Here is a 21338-nt window from a genome sequence, read left to right as displayed (position 1 = left end):
TCTCTCTCTCTCTTGCTCTCTCTCTATATATATAGTATGATGGCCCCAGTTCCCCCATTTATATATTATGATGGCTCTAGCTCCCCCATGTAAAGTATGATGGCCCTAGCCTTCATATATATAGCATGATTGCCCCAGTTCCTTCATATATAAAGTATGATGGCCCCAGCCCCCATATATACAGTATGATGGCCTCAGCCCCCATATATACAATATGATGGCCCAGCTCCCATATATATAATATGATGGCTCCAGTTCTCCCATGTTTAGTATGATAGCCCCAGTTTCCCCATGTATATAGTCTGATGGCCCCAGTTTCTCCATATATATAGTATGATGGCCCCAGTTCCCCCCATATATACAGTATCACAGTATGATGGCCCCAGTTCCCCCCATACATAAAGTATGATTGCCCCAGCCCCCATATACAGTATGATGGCCCCAGTTCCTCCATATATAAAGTATGGTGGCCCTAGTTCCCCCCATACATAAAGAATGATGGCCCCAGCCACCATATATGTGGTAGGATGGCCCACAGCCCATTCATATAACAAATAATAAGGTTTATGCTACCCTCATCTGATTCCTGGCACTGCAGCCTCCGTCTTCTCTACTGGCCTGTAGAGCGGCGCAAGACAATGACGTCATCGCACCCCCTGCATGAAAACGCTGAGGTCTCACAAGCCGCGGTCTGCAGCTTATGAGACAGACTGATGCATGTGGCCGTGTCTGCAGAGGCGTAGCTAGAGCTTTTGCCGCTCAGGGCTGTTCCCGAGTTTGGCGCCAATTGTAATGCAAATTTTCACTCAGTGCTTTCCTGACCGCGCTCCTGCTCTCTCCACGCAGCTGAAGTGTGCACTCGCCGGCGACTGACAATAATGTCAGACACCGGCGACATGCACGCTGGGACTGACGTCAGCTGCCAGCCTCAGATTGGCTGGCGGCTGTTAACTATTGACGTGCGGGTGCGGGCCCGCACGTCAATAGCGTTAAAGGGAACCTGTCACCCCATTTTTTCCAGATGAGATAAAAATAGCGTTAAATAGTGGCAGAGCTGTGCTTTACATTAGTGTATTTTTTGTGCCTTTATTCCCCACCTATGCTGCCGAAATACCTTTGTAAAGTCGCCATTTTGGGTTGTCACTCACGCTGGACTGGTCATATCGGCGTGGTGACATCGCTGTTTCTCCCCCAGATCTTGCTCATCTTTCCGTTGGTGGCATAGTGGTTTGCGCATGTCCAACACTCAAATCCACTGCACAGCGGAAGAAAAAGAGCGCGATCTGCACTATACAACGGATTATCGCTGGCGGCGGCCATATTCCGGAGGCCGCGTGTGCGCAGATGGTAGTGCTCGGCTTCCCGTGGCTTCAGGAAAATGGCCGCGGGATGCCGCGCGTGCGCAGATGGAGATGCGAACTCGGCTTCAGGAAAATTGCCGCCGCGATCTCCATCTGCACACGCGCGGCATCCCGCGGCCATTTTCCTGAAGCCACGGGAAGCCGAGCACTACCATCTGCGCACGCGCGGCCTCCGGAAGATGGCCGCCGCCAGCGATAATCCATTGTATAGCGCAGATCGCGCTCTTTTTCTTCAGCTGCGCAGTGGATTCGGCTGTTGGGCATGCGCAAACCACTACACCACCAACGGAAAGATGAGCAAGATCTGGGGGAGAAATAGCGATGTCACCACGCCCAGATGACCAGACCAGCGTGAGTGACAGCCCAAAACATCTTTAAATCTTTAAACAGCTGCAGCGCCGGCCGCGGCCCGGTGTCCCACCCCCCGCATTGTGCCACCCGGGGCAGCCCACCCCCCCGCACTCCCTTCCTATGCCACTGCGTGTCTGCTGCCAGGCCTGCACAGCTTCTGGGGTAGTGGCCCGGGGCGCATTTGCCTCCCTGCCACCTGGCCCAGCCAGCCCCTGAGAACAGCAAACAATAGTGCACTGTCCTAAAAACTAAACCCTAATATTAAAGGGATATTCCCGTCTAGGATACTGATAGTATATTGCTGGGTAAGTCAGGTGCAGGTCCCACGCCTGAAACATTACTAACTGAACTGTTGCATCTCACTTAGGCTGCTTTCACACATCAGTTTTTTGCCATCAGTCGCAATCCATCGTATTTTGGAAAAAACGGATCCGTTGCAGATTGGGAAAAACTGATGTGACAGATCCATTTTTTCGACGGATATGACTGGGGGGGCTGGCCAAAGGATCCTAAAAAAATCAGAGCATGCTCGGTTGAAAAAAAACAGAATCCGTCGCCGGATTCCATAATTTGACGGATCCGGCGCCCATAGGCTTCCATTCTAACAAACGATGGATCCGTCCATTTTTTCAACGGAGACAAAAAACGTTACTTTGTCCGTTGTCTCTGGCCGCTGGACAGATAATTTTCGATGGATCCGACGAACGACGGTTGAAACGTGAGGCCATCTGTCGCTAATACAAGTCTATGAGAAAAAAACGAATCCGGCGGCATAAGACGCCGAATCCGTTTTTTTTTTCAAAATTCAACTGATTCTGACTGATGGCAAAAAACTGATGTGTGAAAGGAGCCTTATGCTTTGACGTTAGGTCAGTAAACCCGCAGTCAGACTAGGATACTCATCCATGTCAGGCTAGGACACTCAATGGTGACAAGAATTATATTTCAATCTTTTTTTACATCCTCGTACAGATGTAAAAAAGAGCTATTGTGAAATCAGCCTTAGGCTGCCGTCACACTATCAGTATTTGGTCAGTATTTTACATCAGTATTTGTAAGCCAAAACCAGGAGTGGGTGATAAATACAGAAGTGGTGCCAAGGGCGTAACTACCATGGTCGCAGCGGTCGCCGCTGCGACCGGGCCCGGCAGGTCAGAGGCACCTGACTCCCGCCGCCGCTTCCTTATTAAACTATATCGGCGTCTATGACCTACATGCCATATATAGGCTTAGGAGGAACCATCCTCCTGTCAGGGTCCTGTGACTGCTGTAAGGCACTGCTCCTGAAAGAGTTAACCTTCCTCACTGTCAATGTGGCCGCATTACAGGCGGCAGCGGTCCTATATGCTCTCCATGCACCCCATAGCCCTTACCGCCGCCGTCACAGCAGCCTTCACTGGTCTAACCCCACACAGAACGGAGCCTGTGCCGACAGGTTACCATAGTGACGAGCGCAGCGCCAACTGGTGACAGGCATGTCAGGGAGCACAGGGCCGTAGGCGGCGGGGATGCGGTCACCTGCAGCTCACTGAATATGGAGGAAACCCGAGCAGAGGAAACCGGACAAGACGAGGCCGAGGGTCAGGATGGAGAGAGGAGGAGGCTGCGGGGAAGATGAAAGTCACAGGGAGGAGGCGGGCCAGCGCCTCTCAGACCTTCCATGCTGGACATTCAGGTGTGTGTGCTCCCGGTGGCATCCTCTCCTCCCAGGGGGGATTCTGCCAGTGCAGCCTTGTCCGGTGCTGCTGTGCGGGGAAGATATTTTCTGTGCATGATGCATAAGGGGACATGTAACTACCGTGTACCCACCCTGTAACTACCCTATACATGGCCAATATATACCATACCTACCCTATACTATACACGGGCGTAGCCGCGTAATTACCACAGGCCTGACAGGTCAGGAGCCTGGCAGGTCAGAGGCACCCGACTCCTTCCTCGCCGCTGCATCGAACTATACCAGTTCAAAGCAATGATGGAGGAGAGAGCGTCAGCTCACGCTCCCTCTCCCATCATTGCCCTCTGCCCCTGACACTGTGGGTACATGATGATGTCACTTAATTGCGCATCCGCTGTGTGCGGGGCCCAGGCAGTGCAGCTTCTGCACAGGTGATGGCGGCCACCATATTGGCGGAGCCTGTGGCAGCTGCTGTGACCTGGAGCAGGCGGCTCCAGAGCTGGCGGGGGAGCGTGTATCGAGCTGCCCAGGAGGGGGATGCCGCAGCAGCTCAGTCATGTGGAGGATCGGAATGTGGAGGTGTACGGGACCAGTAGCAGTGAGGTGTGTCTGCTAATAAATAAATAATAATCTTTATTTTTATATAGCACTAACATATTCCGCAGTGCTTTACAGTTTGCACACATTATCATCACTGTCCCCGATGGGGCTCACAATCTAAATTCCCTATCAGTATGTCTTTTTGAATGCGGGAGGAAACTGGAGTACCCGGAGGAAACCCACGCAAACATACAAACTCTTTGCAGATGTTGTCCTTGGTGGGGTCTGCTGCCCATGTGTTACCGTCTGCAGCCCCCTGTGACACCAGCTCTGTTTCCTCCCTGCTCTCCCGTGCCCCATGTCCTCATAGGTCCCCAGGTTCAGGTCATTGTGCTCCTCCAGGTCCCCGTACGTACCTTGTCCCTCCTCACCTGGTCCCCCAATGCTCCCCATTTCCCATGCCCTGAGTCCTCCTGCACCCCCTTGCCCCATGTCCACGTATGACCCGTCTGCCCTGCTCTCAAGTCTCCCCTGTCCCCTTTCTCACCGTGTGTTCTCCATCTACCCTGTCCTCGTAATCCCTGTGCCCCCTTCTTCTTTGCTCCCAAGTCTCAGCCCACCCCCCATCTTCCCCTGTCCCCTTGCAGCCCCATCTCCAAATGCGTCAATATCTACTCTGCCCTCGGAGTCTCCTTGTGTCCTCTTGTGCCTGTCTCCCTTGTCCACTTGTGCCCTTCTCCCCTTCCCCCTAGTCCCCAGGAGCCCCCTTGTGCCTGTTGTCCTTGTCCCCTTGTGCTTGTGTCTCTTGTCCCCGTGTCTCCCCTTATGTCAGTCTCCCTTGCCCACTAGTCCCCTTGTGTCAGTCTCCTTTGCCCACTAGTCCTGTGTGTTCCCTTGTCAGTCTCCCTGGCCCACTAGTCCCTGTGTGTCCCCTTGTGTCAGTTTCCATTATCCCCTTGTGCCAGTCCCCCTTGCCCACTAGTCCCCTTGTGCCCCTTTCCCCTGCCTAACCCCCGTGTGTCCCCTTGTGCCTGTCTTCCTTGCTTCCTAGCCCCCCTGTGTCACTCTTATGCCTGTCTCCCCTAGCCCCCTTGTGTCCTTCTCCAGTCCCCTAGTCATCGTTTACCCATGTCTTTCTCACTGCCCCTGTATAGAGGGGCTGCATTATATTGTATGGCAGGGCTGCATTATACTTTTCTGGAGTGGCTGCATTATACTATATGTAGGCTGCATTATACTGTACCGAGGACTATAGGGAATACATTATACTATATTGAAGGACTATGGGGTGCATTATAATATGGGAAGTGAATTGTACGACATGGATGACAGTGGCTGTGCATTATACTACATGGAGCACTATGAGGAGTGTATTATACTATATTGAGGACTGAGCAGTGTATTATACTATATGGAGGACTGAGCAGTGTATTATACTAGATGGAGCACTACGAGGAGCGTATTATGCTATATGGAGCACTATGAGGAGTGTATTTTAATATATGGAGGACTATGAGGAGTGTATTATATTAGATGGAGGACTGAGGAGTGTATAATACTATATGAAGGGCTATGGGGAGTGTATAATACTACTGTATATGGAGGACTATGGGGAGTGTATAATACTATATGAAGGACTATGGGGAGTGTATTATACTATATGGAGAACTATTGGCAGTGTATTATACTATATGGATGACTATGAACTGTGCAGTATATTATATAGAGGACTATGGGGGTGCATTATACTTCTCATATGGATCCCCATGACTTCTATGTAAGCCCCTGATGAGTATGATTTATTTTCTTGTATACATTACATAACAATTGGCAGTACGAGGGACAAATATATACCAGGATGGCGCACCGGATAGTTATGCCACTGAGGTCAGACTATACAACATTGCAATAAAGCTATAGTGTGTGAAATGAATAGGGAAAATGTGAATTTGGGTGGAAAATATTTTGGCATGGTGGGGGGGCCCCATTTGAAAGTTCACATCGGGGCCCATAACTTTGTAGTTACGCCACTGAGTGGTGCATATGTTTCTATTATACTTTTGCTCTGATTGTTCCTCACCTGCTTTTGGCTTCCAAATACTGATGTAAAATACTGACCAAATACTGCTAGTGTGACTGCAGCCTTACCTGTATGTTTTATATTGTTCCTGCGGTCCGATTTACTCCCAGTAGGATTATTCTGGTTTTGTGCTGTTTTATGTACGAGGTAACACTTATTTACAGATTACCATGCAAGCACAAATTATGTACGTAGACCCAGAAAGATGTACCATCTGTAGGGATCTGTATGCAGCTGCAGTTGAGGCAGGCACAGGAAGCGGGATCACTGGAATTATTATTATTATTATTTATATAGCACCATTAATTCCATGGTGCTGTACATGAGAAGGGGTTACATCAAAATACAAATATCACTTACAGTAAACAAAACTAACAATGACAGACTGACACAGAGGGGCGAGGACCCTGTCCTTGCGGGCTTTAATTCTACAGGATTATGGGGAAGGAAACAGTAGGTCGAGGGTTGCAGTAGCTCCAATGGTATTGAGGTGGCCGTGTGGTCTTTACAGGCTGTAAGCTTCCTTGAAGAGGTGGGTTTTCAGGTTTCTTTTGAAGGACCCAAAAGTAGTGGGTAACCGGATGTGTTGGGGCACCGAATTCCAGAGGATGGGCGATATTCGGGAGAAGTCTTGGAGGCGATTGAGTGAGGAGTGAATAAGTGTGGAGGAAAGGAGGTGGTCTTGGGAGGACCAGAGATTACGTGAGGGAAGATATTGAGAGATTAGTGTGGAAATGTATGGAGGATGAAAGGTTATGGATGGCTTTGTAGGTCAGTGTTAGTAATTTGAACTGGATACGCTGGGAAATTGGGAGCCAGTGAAGGGATTTGCAAAGAGGTGAAGCAGGAGTGTAGCGAGGAGATAGATGAATTAGTCGGGCAGCAGAGTTAAGGATGGACTGAAGGGGTGCAAGAGTGTTAGAAGGTAGGCCACAGTTGGAGAACTTGGCATTGAAGTGGGATGCCATTAGGTCCACATCCGGGGTCCTCCAGCGATGGCAGATCTGGCGAAAAATTTCAGGATGGAGAGACCACTCTCCCGAGTCTATTCCTTGTCGGCTGAGGAAGTCTGCTTCCCAGTTGTCCACACCTGGAATGTGGACCGCCGAGAGAACCGACCATGTGCCCTCCCCACAGTGGAGGATATGTGACACTTCTCGCATCACCTGGGTACTGCGGGTCCCTCCTTGGTGATTCACATATGCCACAGCTGTGGCATTGTCCGACTGTATTCTGATGTGAGAGGCTGCCAGTAAGTGATGGAAGGCCCTCAATGCCAGGAGGATGGCACGAATTTCCAGGATGTTGATGGGCATGGTCGCTTTCACTGGGGACCACTTGCCCTGTGGTGTATGTGCACTGTACCCCAATCCGTCAGGCGCGCATCGTGGTGAGAACCTTCCATTGACCTGTGAGAAAGGATTTTCCCTTTGCTAGCGAGGTTGGCTTGAGCCACCAGTGCAGGGAACTCTTGGTTGACATTAGCCGGAACTCCCTGTCGTGAGAGAAAGGGTTCTTGTCCCAGGACTTGAGGATGGCTATTTGGAGAGGCCCGAGGCGAAACTGGCCAAATGGAACGGCTTCTATCACTGCCCCCATCCTGCCGAGGACTCTGATGGTAAACCGGAGAGATCGAGGGGGTTTGCGGAGGAGGGTGCGAACTCCTAGGTGGAGAGCCAGTGCCTTGTCCTTGGGAAAAGGGCACTAGACCCCTGGAGGTGTTGAATAGCATTCCCAGGAAGGTCAGAGACTGACTCGGGGTTGGTGATGACTTTTGTAGGTTGACTTACCAGCCCATGCGACTCAGAGTGTCGATTGTGATTGAGAAGCTGAGCTCGCAGTCCTTAAAGGTGGGAGCCTTGATGAGTAGATCGTCCAAGTATGGAACGTCTACTATGCCTCTGGAGTGCAGGACGTCCATGATGGCTGCCATGACTTTGGTAAACACTCTGGGAGCCGTGGCGAGTCCGAACGGGAGAGCCACAAACTGGTAGTGGTCCTGGTCGATTGCGAACCTGAGAAATCTCTGATGGGCAGGTGCAATCGGTATATGCTGGTATGCATCTTGTATGTCTATGGAGGCGAGATATTCTTCCTTCTCCATGGACGGAATGATGGACCGAAGGGACTCCATGCGGAAGTGACGGACCCATACATATTTGTTGAGCTGTTTTAGGTCCAGTATGGGCCGCACACTGCCTCCTTTCTTGGGGACTACGAATAGATTGGAGTAGAACCCTTGGAAGCGCTCGGCCGTGGGGACCGGTACTATGACTCCTGCTTGAAAAAGCGAGGAGACCACTTGTCGGAAGGCACGAGCCTTGGCTGCTGGTTTTGGGGGGACAGAGAGGAAGAATCGGTCTGGTGGGTTGGAGGCGAGCTCTATCTTGTATCCGGAAGACACTAGTTCCCTGACCCACCTGTCTTCTGTAATAGGTAGCCAGACTTGATGAAAGAGCAAAAGTCGGCCGCCTACGGGTGTGGTGTCTTCCAGAGTCATGATGAGGAGAAAGTCTGAGATTTTCCTCCTTTGGGCTTACACTGGCCTGCTTTTGACTGCCAGGTCTTGTCCGACCTTTGCATCGATCGTGAGTTGTCCCTGCGTGGGGAACGCTTACGATTTTGTGCTGGACGCGAGACGGACCAGCCCGAAGAATTCTGAAAGGATCGGAATTGAGTTTGGTTACGCTTCCTGTAAGTGCGTTTAGGTTTCAGTTGGGGAAGAGAGGTACTCTTACCCCCGGTGGCGTTGGATATCATCGTGTCCAACTGTTCACCGAAAAGTCACCCACTGAGGTAGGGGAGGTACATGAGGGACTTTTTTGAGATTGCATCTGCCTTCCATTCCTGCAGCCAGAGGATACGCCGAATTGTGATGGCGTTTGATGCTATCCCCGCTATGCCCCTTGCTGAATCCAGAGCTACATGAAACATGAAATCTGCTACGACTGCTATTTGAACCTCTTGGTCCGACAGCTCAGGAGCGGATGCTTGGAGGCCAGCTTGTAAATTTTTGGCCCAGGCCAGAATGGCCTTGGCAGCCCAAACTGAAGCGAAAGTGGGAGCCAGGGATGCCCCTGCGGCCTCAAAAATTGAACGAGCCATGCATTCTACCTGCCGGTCTGCTGCATCCCTGAGGGTTGAGCTATCTGGCAGTGAAATGAGGGTCTGTGCTGCTAGTCTAGAGACTGGGAGATCCACTTCGGGTGGGTATGTCCATTCCTTGGTATCCTTCTGCGGGAAGGGGTACCTCGCCTCCAGATATTTGCGATTAGCAAATTTTTTCTCAGGCTGTGAGAGCTGCTTTTTAAGGATCGCATTAAACTCTGGGTGGTTATAGAAACCTTAGGCGGCTTCAGAGGTCCTTCAGAGGAAATCCTGTGTTCTGGGGCCTCTGGTGGCGGATCAGAAATGTCCAGCACCCGATGGATGTCCTCAACTAGCGCTGTATTGCTAGGGAGGATTGGGATCAGGGACCCCTTCGTTTCATTGTCTGAGTCGGTGTCACAGATGCCTTCCGAATCCTGTGTATCACTGAGGCGTCCCCTGCTGGTGAGCTGGGGCGGAGGCCTTCTCGGGTCGGGGATTGCGGCGATCTGCATTGTCTGCCCCTGGAAGGGGACGGTCTAGATGACCTGGAACTACAGTGTCTCTCCCTAGAAGGGGATGACCGTGTGTTATGGGATGACGCAGATGGACTTGACCTATGGGTCCGCTTGCATCCTGACCTAGACGTGGATGTGCCAGGGTCGTCCTGTCCCTGAGTAAAGCTCTCCCTTTGCTGGGTAACGGTCATAGTTGAGGCATGACACTGCAGAGCCTGAAGCAAAGTGGAGGTTAGACTGCGTCATAGATTGCGACATCTGAGTGACCCATTCCGACGTGGCATTAGACACCGAAGGATTGGCAGGGGCTTCTTGGGGCTCTGACACAGTAGTCTGAGGGCAGTCCTGGCAGTGCGGTACGTGCTGCCACTGGGGAGAGCGGTCCCGCAGGCTGTGCAGAATGCATAATAGCAGTCCTGCCTGGATCTCTTGGACCTTGAGCCCAGCATAGTGCACAGAGTGCAGAAGAGCTGGCTATGCAGAGGACCTTACAGGGGTAGCTATGCAGGGGAACCTATAGGGGAACCTTATAGGGAATATAGATTCACAGTCGTGTAAAACAACCCAGCTGTGATCTTACTCCACCAGTTTGCCCCTAGGTCCAGCACCGAAGAACCACAGTCCTGTGCCCCCCGGAGACTGGCTGGCCTGGTCCTGGTCTTGCTGACCGGGAGATGCAGGGTTAATCCTTGCTGCAGTAGAAATGGCCACCGAGGAGAAGAGGCAGGGGGAGAAGGGGGCGGAGAGCTGAGGAAAAAGGCGGCAAAGCAGTGTAAAAATGCGCCCTTTCTGTCTTGATCCGCCCTCTCTATGACACTGTAGAGTGTCATATTTGCCGGAGAGGAGGCAGCAGCTTCAGCTAGGCCGAAGCTGTGGCCTAAATTAGATGCCTGATGCCCAGAAAGGCTCCAGGCCGGCACGGAGGTCCGGGAGGGGGTCGGATCTGAACCGGACCCCCCCGGATTTAAAGGCAGGATAGCGATGGGGCTATAAGCGGAAGGGGGGCCCTGTGAGGGGTCCCCCTGAGGTAGTTTAGAGCTGGTGCTGCCGCAGAGACATGGGTGCAGGGAGCCCTGTGTCTCTATTGTGCCATGCCTGCCTGCACTCCCCCTGACCCCGACAGGAGCCTGCAGCTGGTCTGGGGTCCCTGGATGCAGGCGCAGTGTGCTGGCCCACTGCTGGGAGCTGCAGAGTGCTGCCTGTACAGGCCCATTGCTGGGAGCTGAGGGTGCTGCTATGACCTTCAGGGGGCTTTATCCTCGCCTCAACCTCAACCCAGAAACCAAAAGGAATTGGGGAAGGAGTGGGGTCTCAACTTCGAACCAGCACCCGAGGGACTGGGGAAGGAGCGACATAGGGAAAAAGCCATCTCGACTTCAACCGGGCTCCCCATAATAGGGGGCCGAAGAAGGAGCCATGTCGGGAGTCTCACAGGAGACCCACTTTTTTTCATCTTTAATCCATCGGAAAAAAACGGAGTAAAAAATCTTAGGTGTGCCTCCTATGCGACACTAAGCAAAAACTGGAGAAGGCTGACGCCGTCCAGGGGTGTATACTGCAGAGGAGGAGCCACGGTTAATCTTTTTCAGATTATGCATAGTGTCGCTTCCTAGTGGACAGCAGCATAACACCCATGGTCCTGTGTCCCCCAAAGAGGCGACAGAGTAATATGATTTTATATTTTTACGGCTCTACATTATACACGTTTGTGAAGCACTTGGGGGTTCAAAGTGCTCACCACACATCTAGATAAGTTCCTTAGGTGGTCTAGTTTCCAAAATAGGGTCACTTGTGGGGGGTTTCCACTGTTTAGGCACATCAGAGGCTCTCCAAACAAGACATGGCGTCTAATCTCAATTCCAGCCAATTCTGCACTGAAAAAGTCAAACGGTGCTCCTTTCCTGCCGAGCTCTGCCATGCGCCTAAACAGTGGTTTACCCCTACATATGGGGTATCGGCGTACTCAGGAAAAATTGTACAACAACTTTTGGGGTCCAATTTCTCCTATTACCCTTGGTAAAATAAAACAAATTGGATCTGAAGTAATTTTTTTCTGAAAAAAAGTTAAATGTTAATAGTTTTTAAACATTCCAAAAATTCCTGTGAAGCACCAGAAGGGTTAATAAACTTCTTAAATGTGGTTTTGAGCACCTTGAGGGGTGCAGTTTTTAGAATGGTGTCACTTTTTGGTATTTTCTATCATATAGATGCCTCAAAGTGACTTCAAATGTGATGTGGTCCCTAAAAAAATGATGTTGTAACAATGAGAAATCGCTGGTTAACTTTTAACCCTTATAACTCTCTAACAAACAAAAAAAATTTGGTTACAAAATTGTGCTGATGTAAAGTAGACATGTGGGAAATGTTACTTATTAAGTATTTTGTGTAACATGTCTCTGTGATTTAAGGGCATAAAAATTCAAAGTTGGAAAATTGTGAAATTTTCGCCAAATTTCCATTTTTTTTTCTCAAATAAACGCAAGTAATATCAAAGAAATTTTATCACCATCATGAAGTACAATATGTCAGGAGAAAACAACGTCAGAATCACTTTGATCCATTGAAGTGTTCCAGAGTTATAACCTCATAAAAGGACAGTGGTCAGAATTGTAAAAATTTGCCCGGTCATTAACGTGCAAACCACCCTAAAGGGGTTAAGAGCTGACTTGCTTAAATTACTGAGGTAACAAAAGGTGGCCTTGAGTAAATAATATTGATAAGTAAAACTGTTGGAATATTGAGGGAGGGTGCGAGAGCCTATGGGGGAGAGAACATGTGACTCTATTTTTATGGCTATATATAACCTTTAGGTTACTCAATTATAACAAGACAATGCTTTACAGTTATAGTGTCTTATCTACTTGCACCAAGCAACAAATCAACTTTAATCCAGTGATTCTGCACCTCGAGTAAAATTTTTCTGACAGTGACAATTTATTACTAACATTTTCCACATTATGCACATGACAATTGTTTATCTCCTTTGTGAATTGTTTGATGTTTAACAAGAAATGACTTCGTAGAATAGCATTTCCCACACTGGGAACATGAAAATGGCTTCTCCCCTGTGTGAATTTGCTGATGTCTAACAACAGCAGATTTCTTAGCAAAACGTTTCCCACATTCTGAACATGAGAATGGCTTCTCTCCTGTGTGAATTTTCCGATGTCCAAAAAGAGTTGAGTTATCAGTAAAGCATTTTCCACATTCCAAACATGTAAATAACTTCTCCCCTGTGTGAATTCTCTGATGTGCAATAAGTGTCGATCGATCTGTAAAAGATTTCCCACATTCTGAACATGAAAATGGTTTCTCCCCTGTGTGAATTCTCAAATGTATAGCAAGCTTTGTTTTATGACTAAAACATTTCCCACATTCCAAACATGAAAATGGCTTTTCCCCTGTGTGAATTCGTTGATGTCCAACAAGATTTGATTTATCTTTAAAACATTTTCCACATTCTGAGCATGAAAATGGCCTTTCGTCTTTGTGAATTCTCTGATGTCTAAGCAAACATGATTTCTCTTTAAAACATTTCCCACACTGGGAACATGAAAATGGCTTCTCACCTGTATGAATTCTCAAATGTGTTTGAAGATTTGATTTGTTTGAAAAACATTTTCTACATTGGGAACATGAAAATGGCTTCTCCCCTGTGTGAATTCTCTCATGTTTAGCAAGACTTGGTTTAACTCTAAAATTTTTCCCACATGTTAAACATGAAAATGGCTTCTCCCCTGTGTGAACTCGCTCATGTTTAGCAAGACTTGATTTAACTTTAAATTTTTTCCCACATGCTAAACATGAAAATAGCTTTTTTCTTGTGTGAGTTCTTTCAAATTCATGACAAATTCTGTTATTTTCAGTTTTCGATGAATCAGTAGACAGAAAGTCCGGAGGTATATCTGGGACAGTGGCATGCTCTTCATAAGCATCATGTGTAATATTATGATTATCTGCTTTAAAATCTGAAAACATCCCATTTTTCTCTGAGTTCCTGGTACAGTCATCTGCCAAAAATGAAATCAATTTTACTTTTTTTTTAATAACATTTCTATAAAGTATATTATTTAATTTATAATACATAGCATTTCAGTATAAATATCAATACAATTTTTTGTGACATTTCATTTTCAACTGACTAGGACAGTGGCATAAAAATAATTACAGAAATTGACATAGGCTTGCTCATCTCCTGCTTACAAATCTACTCCACAATGGCTTCTGGAGGGGGAAAACGGACAATGGGCAACTGAACAAATGCCGACTGGATTTAAATCCCTCTGTTACAGCAGCAATAGGAGCTGTCACACCATTAAGAATATGATGATGCGTTATCCAACTGAATACTGTCTGGAGACTGCAATGACGCTATTCCCAGACTGAATTGTATGTTTTATAAACTTCACTTTAAAATGTCCTGGCTTTTTCTTATGAATGGAGGAAAAAGTCTGTGCCACGAGCTAATGAACCATTGCAGATTGGAGTTACATAATTTGTTACATCGGAAGGAGTGTGTATCAGACTGCAGAATGAGCTACCACACAACTCAATAAGTGATCATGTCTGGTGGCTCAGGTCTAAAGCTCTTATGCGTCTTCACCTGAACAATCTTCTAAGCTGATTTATGATGATATCAAAGCTGAACCTCTCTCCTCTTGAAATTGCTATTCATGATGCTGCCGATAATGATCTATGATTGTGTGAATACTATTTGGTAAAGTACAGCAAAATTGATAAGTCTGGTATTACACAAATCAAAGCAGCAGTAGGCGATCCATGGGTCTCTCCTTAAAATTATTTAATAACCACTCAATGCTCAAACTCTATCGCTTCTCTGTACATCCAGCTAAGACTTCCCCAATTATTGTTAATCATCATTTAGAACTTGAGATTCAAAAAAAACTTTGATTCCAGAAAAGTAATATGTTCTCTCTATAGTATTTAGCTCACTGGAAAAGTTGTGGAGCAAAGGAAAGCAGGAAAGATCATGGATTCTGTCAATGCTGACCATTTAAACACAAGGTCCTAAATATAAATCGCTTCTACATGTTCTCCAAAACCTGATCCTGAGGTCCTGCTGGGAGTACTAATGATTACTTCACTGGGACAGAATATATTGAAATCTTTGTAGTCAGGCATCTGGGAAGCAGTTTGTGTTTAATATTTGATCAGAATGGATTTTTCCAACTGTGCACATTTGGAGCATTTGAGAGAACTGAAGGCCATCAATACAAACAGTAAAAGGCCGGTGTAACAGGCCAGATTATACCCCCAGGCCAGACTATACCCGGGGTTAAAGTGGCCTAGGCTAGATTATACCCCGGGTATACTTTGGCCTAGGCCAAACTATACCCCGGGGTATAAAATAGCCTAGGCCAAAGTATACCCCTCCAGGCCAGATTATACCCCCCAGGGTAAGCTGAGGGAAAGCTGCTCATTATTCTAGGTAACAGCTCCCCCTCCCATCGGGCACTGCTCCTTTTCAAGCTCCTCCACCTCTGGTGACGCCAGGGATCTCCCTTTCTAAGCCCCACCCCCTCCCTATAGTCACATGTGACATGAAATCTTCAGCCCTGCTCGGGCCAGCTCGTTGTCTTGGCGCCTTGGATATGCTTGGAAAAGGGCTTTGTATACCTAGGGGGCACTGACGAGCACTGAGGGGTGGGTGGGGAACCCCTTTACTGGTTGCTATGGGATATAGCATGATCACTCTATCCTAGCAACACCTTGGATACGCTTGGAAAAGGGGTTTATCTATCTTGGGGGCACCATTGCAGCACTGCGGGTGGGTGGGGAAACCTTTTACTGGTTGCTATGGGATTTTACATGACCAATTTATCCTAGCAACGCCTTGTATACGCTTGGAAAAGGGGTTAATCTACCTTGGGGGCACTCTCGCAGCACTTAAGGATAGGTGGTTAACCCCTTAGGTGGTTGCTATGGGATTTTACATGACCACTTTATCCTAGCAACGGCTTGTATACGCTTGGAAAAGGGGTTTATCTACCTTGGGGGCACCCTTGCAGCACTGCGGGTGGGTGGGGAAACCTTTTACTGGTTGCTATGGGATTTTACATGATCACTCTATCCTAGCAACGCCTTGAATACGCTTGAAAAAGGGGTTAATCTACCTTGGGGGCACTCTCGCAGCACTTAAGGATAGGTGGTTAACCCCTTAGGTGGTTGCTATGGGATTTTACATGACCACTTTATCCTAGCAACGGCTTGTATACGCTTGGAAAAGGGGTTTATCTACCTTGGGGGCACCCTTGCAGCACTGCGGGTGGGTGGGGAAACCTTTTACTGGTTGCTATGGGATTTTACATGATCACTCTATCCTAGCAACGCCTTGAATACGCTTGAAAAAGGGGTTTATCTACCTTGGGGGCACTCTCGCAGCACTTAAGGATAGGTGGTTAACCCCTTAGGTGGTTGCTATGGGATTTTACATGACCACTTTATCCTAGCAACGGCTTGTATACGCTTGGAAAAGGGGTTTATCTACCTTGGGGGCACCCTTGCAGCACTGCGGGTGGGTGGGGAAACCTTTTACTGGTTGCTATGGGATTTTACATGATCACTCTATCCTAGCAACGCCTTGAATACGCTTGAAAAAGGGGTTTATCTACCTTGGGGGCACTCTCGCAGCACTTAAGGATAGGTGGTTAACCCCTTAGGTGGTTGCTATGGGATTTTACATGACCACTTTATCCTAGCAACGGCTTGTATACGCTTGGAAAAGGGGTTTATCTACCTTGGGGGCACCCTTGCAGCACTGTGGGGAAGCCGGGGAACCCTTTTACTGAGGAAGGAAACAGCACAAAAATTCAAAAGCTGACTTAGGCCATAGTATACCCCCGGGGGATAAACTTTATACCAGGGGGTATAAAATAGTTTTTATAGTATTTCTCTAGGCCATAATGTTATCACTTCACTGTTTTTCTCACCCTATTGCTTATTTGTTGAAAAGTGTGCAGATCTGAACTGACAGTAGATGGCGCTGTCCTGTCAGTGCATAGTTAATGATAACTTGTTTTGTATGTTCTCTATGACACCTCTCTGCTCTCTATGACACCAAATCTTTTCCAATTTTGACAACCATGGAAGATCAATTGTATGACCAGCTTTTGAGATTCTACACTGCAACAGAACAAAGGTACCCTCAGTATACCTACGATCTACCTCCTGAGAAACGTGCAAATGCCAAGTCCCAGTTTAGACAAACAGCAAAGCCATATCGAACCCAAGGAGGAATTGTTTATCATAGGGAAAAGGAGGTTCTTACTAAAAGTCGACTGCCAAATATCCTGAAGGCCTGTCATGACAACCCAATATCTGGGGGCCATTTTGGCAGAGATAAAACTTTAGCCAAAATCTCTGACCGGTTTTACTGGAAGGGAATGAAAAATGACGTTCACCAGTATGTGAAAGCCTGTCAAAAATGTTTTGTTATAAATCCCAAAATCACAAAGGAAGCTCCACCACTCAACAGTATATCAGTGCCTGGAAAAGTATGGAGCTTAGTTGGGATTGATATGATTGGCCCTCTTCAGGAAACATCAAATGGCAACAAATATATAGTTGCTGCCACTGATCATTTCTCCAAATGGACTGAAGCAACAGCTGTCCCAGATAAGAGTGCCAAGTCAGTGGCAAATTTTTTGTACTCCGTTATCTGTCGCCTTGGCTGTATGGAGACTCTGATTAGCGACCAGGGACGAGAGTTTGTAAACTCGATCATTGACAACCTGATGGAACATTTTCAAACAGATCACCGTATTTCATCTGCATACCACCCACAAACAAATGGCCAGCGGGAACGTGATAATCGGACACTTAAAGAAGCTCTTAGTAAGCTTGTCAATGACCAAGGAAACAACTGGGATCAATTCATCCCTGGTGTTCTGTTTGCCTATCACACATCTGTGCATGCTTCAACCAAGGTTACTCCATTTGAGGTCATGTATGGACGGAAGGCCAAGCTTCCCATGGACCTTAATCCCTCAAAAGATGATACGGTGGATCCCATGCCCATTTCAGATCATGCCACCCCTGATGTGCTAAATACACTGTCAAGCATTCTTAAAAAGCTGCACTCAGACGTCAGTACCAACATCCACTCTGCTCAAGAACACCAGAAGTGTGCCTTTGATCGCCGACACAAAAGTAACAAAGAAATCACTGCTGGTACCATAGTTTATATCAAGAATCAGCGCCGTATTCAACGCATAGGTTCAAAGATGGAACCACGCTGGATTGGACCTTATTTAGTTGTGGAATCCTTGACCAAGGGACGAGTAAAACTTAAGAACAACAAAACTGGCAAGATATTAAGCAACACATACCACACCAGCAACCTAAAGATTTACCAGGATAAAGAGGCTTCTCCACCATCCGATGATGATTATTCCAGTGACTCTGCCACACAGAAAAATAAGCAAACTAAGGCTTTCAACCTACTACCAAGTTCAAGAAGGAAGTATCTTAGCACCACTCTTGGCCTTACGTTTAGTAAGGTTGTATACTGTGGATGCAGACGAGACCTTGAACAACCACGGCGTACATATAAAACCAAAGGTGATGGAAACTGCTTCTTCCGGGCCATCAGCTACATCTTGACAGGAACAGAGGACAACCATTCCCTTCTCAGAGATAAAGTCATCCACCATATGAAAACTGACTTGACAAAAAAACTACAGGACTACTTGAACCAAAATGTGAATGAATATGTGAACATCTCTGGAATCTCTCGTGATGGAGTCTGGGCAACTGATGCAGAGATCATGACCACGGCGAATCTGTTGAGTTGCGACATAATAATCTACACAAACGTCGGTGACTCCATGGATTGGTTGACATATCCTGCAAGCTTCAATCTGCAGTCAACAACTGAACATGCACTGTATCTTGAAAATAAGCACGATCATTTCAATGTTGTTATCAGTGTTTAGCTTTAAACATTAATTTGGTAGCAAGGACATGCTAGACTAAATGTCATAATACACAGAATGACTGTTGGGCGATTTGTTGCCCCAGATAATTGCATTGCATGATAAGTGACTTATAGCTAATGAGAAATTATTGCCCCCCCTCCCAAAAGTTTTGTATAGTGGGAGGTACTCTTTAAGAATTGTCAGTTTGGTTTCTCAATAAAATGTTGAAGCATTAAGTAATTCTTGTGTATATCACTCAATGCAAATGATTTCATTGGGGTATAATATGAGCTGAGAGGTATAAATTGGGCTAGGCAACTTTAACCCCAGATTAGTTACATAATCTGGCCTGGAGGGGTATAGTTTTTTTTCCAAGCGTATACAAGGCGTTGCTAGGATAAATTGGTCATGTAAAATCCCATAGCAACCAGTAAAAGGGTTCCCCGGCTTCCCCACAGTGCTGCAAGGGTGCCCCCAAGGTAGATAAACCCCTTTTCCAAGCGTATACAAGCCGTTGCTAGGATAAAGTGGTCATGTAAAATCCCATAGCAACCACCTAAGGGGTTAACCACCTATCCTTAAGTGCTGCGAGAGTGCCCCCAAGGTAGATAAACCCCTTTTTCAAGCGTATTCAAGGCGTTGCTAGGATAGAGTGATCATGTAAAATCCCATAGCAACCAGTAAAAGGTTTCCCCACCCACCCGCAGTGCTGCAAGGGTGCCCCCAAGGTAGATAAACCCCTTTTCCAAGCGTATACAAGCCGTTGCTAGGATAAAGTGGTCATGTAAAATCCCATAGCAACCACCTAAGGGGTTAACCACCTATCCTTAAGTGCTGCGAGAGTGCCCCCAAGGTAGATTAACCCCTTTTTCAAGCGTATTCAAGGCGTTGCTAGGATAGAGTGATCATGTAAAATCCCATAGCAACCAGTAAAAGGTTTCCCCACCCACCCGCAGTGCTGCAAGGGTGCCCCCAAGGTAGATAAACCCCTTTTCCAAGCGTATACAAGCCGTTGCTAGGATAAAGTGGTCATGTAAAATCCCATAGCAACCACCTAAGGGGTTAACCACCTATCCTTAAGTGCTGCGAGAGTGCCCCCAAGGTAGATTAACCCCTTTTCCAAGCGTATACAAGGCGTTGCTAGGATAAATTGGTCATGTAAAATCCCATAGCAACCAGTAAAAGGTTTCCCCACCCACCCGCAGTGCTGCAATGGGGCCCCCAAGATAGATAAACCCCTTTTCCAAGCGTATCCAAGGTGTTGCTAGGATAGAGTGATCATGCTATATCCCATAGCAACCAGTAAAGGGGTTCCCCACCCACCCCTCAGTGCTCGTCAGTGCCCCCTAGGTATACAAAGCCCTTTTCCAAGCATATCCAAGGCGCCAAGACAACGAGCTGGCCCGAGCAGGGCTGAAGATTTCATGTCACATGTGACTATAGGGAGGGGGTGGGGCTTAGAAAGGGAGATCCCTGGCGTCACCAGAGGTGGAGGAGCTTGAAAAGGAGCAGTGCCCGATGGGAGGGGGAGCTGTGACCTAGAAGAATGAGCAGCTTTCCCTCAGCTTACCCTGGGGGGTATAATCTGGCCTGGAGGGGTATACTTTGGCCTAGGCTATTTTACACCCCGGGGTATAGTTTGGCCTAGGCCATTTTATGCCCGGGTATAGTTTGGCCTAGGCCAGTTTATACCCCGGGGTATACTCTGGCCTAGGCCAAATTATACCCGGGGTTAATCTGGGACGGGGTTACTTTGGCCTGTTACACCGGGATTGCACTCACTTTTTGTGATGCTACTGATTGATTTTAACTATTTAGCTACAGCTGCAATCCAATGCAATATCTTGAGTGGCATGTAATTGGGTGAACTGCAGCTGGCACTTATTCTCTTCACATATGTATATAAAATGTCTAGATGGAAACCATGATGGACATGAGTATATTTTCATGTCCCTTGGGTTTGGTAATTCTTTATCTGTCTTTGTAAGTGACATAGTTTGAAAACCTCTTATATTTCAATATTGCTCCAGAATGACCCTACAGTCTTTTCGAATCATTTGGACTCCCATTCGAAGCATGCTTCCGCCATCTTTTAGTGGCTTTCTTAGAACTTTTGCAGATCCTCTGACAGAACTGTATAGTTTACATCAAGGTTTTGCTTTGTGCTCTGTGAATAATTACAGGTTAAGTTAGCTTGAATTTTAGATCCTCACCCTAAGTCTAAAGGTACCTTCACACTAAACGATATCGCTAGCGATCCGTGACGTTGCAGCGTCCTCGCTAGAGATATCGTTCAGTTTGACACGCAGCAGCGATCAGAATCCTGCTGTGATGTCGTTGGTCAGGGCTAGAGGGCCAGCACTTTCTTTGGTCGCTGGCTCTCCCGCTGACATCGCTGAATCGGCGTGTTTGACACCGATTCAGCGATGTCTTCGCTGGTAACCAGGGTAAACATCGGGTTACTAAGCGCAGGGCCGCCCTTAGTCACCCGATGTTTACCCTGGTTACCATCCTAAAAGTAAAAAAACAAACGCTTCATACTTACCTTCCGCTGTCTGTCCCCGGTGCTGTGCTTTCCTGCACTCACTGTGAGCACAGCGGCCGGAAAGCAGAGCGGTGACGTCACCGCTTTGCTTTCCGGCTGCCCGGCGCTCACAGCCAGAGCAGAGAAGCAGAGCGCCGGGGACAGACAGCGGTAGGTAAGTATGAAGCGTTTGTTTTTTTTACTTTTAGGATGGTATCCAGGGTAAACATTGGGTTACTAAGCGCGGCCCTGCGCTTAGTAAC

General features: G+C 47.5%; 1 protein-coding gene across 1 annotated transcript in view; it reads right to left on the bottom strand.

Annotated features, from left to right (window-relative positions):
- The window catches only part of LOC138666656 (zinc finger protein 850-like), a 150997-nt gene that overhangs the window by 110514 nt on the left and 19145 nt on the right, over window positions 1-21338 (bottom strand). The window contains exon 7 of the mRNA XM_069754846.1: window positions 12579-13625. Within this exon, the coding sequence (XP_069610947.1) occupies window positions 12579-13625 (1047 nt within the window). The remainder of the gene's footprint in view (window positions 1-12578; window positions 13626-21338) is intronic.

This window comes from Ranitomeya imitator, chromosome 2, assembly GCF_032444005.1.
Source record: "Ranitomeya imitator isolate aRanImi1 chromosome 2, aRanImi1.pri, whole genome shotgun sequence".
Taxonomy (NCBI): domain Eukaryota; kingdom Metazoa; phylum Chordata; class Amphibia; order Anura; family Dendrobatidae; genus Ranitomeya; species Ranitomeya imitator.
Note: the sequence above shows the minus strand (reverse complement) of the source record. Positions and strands in the feature narration are given on the sequence as shown.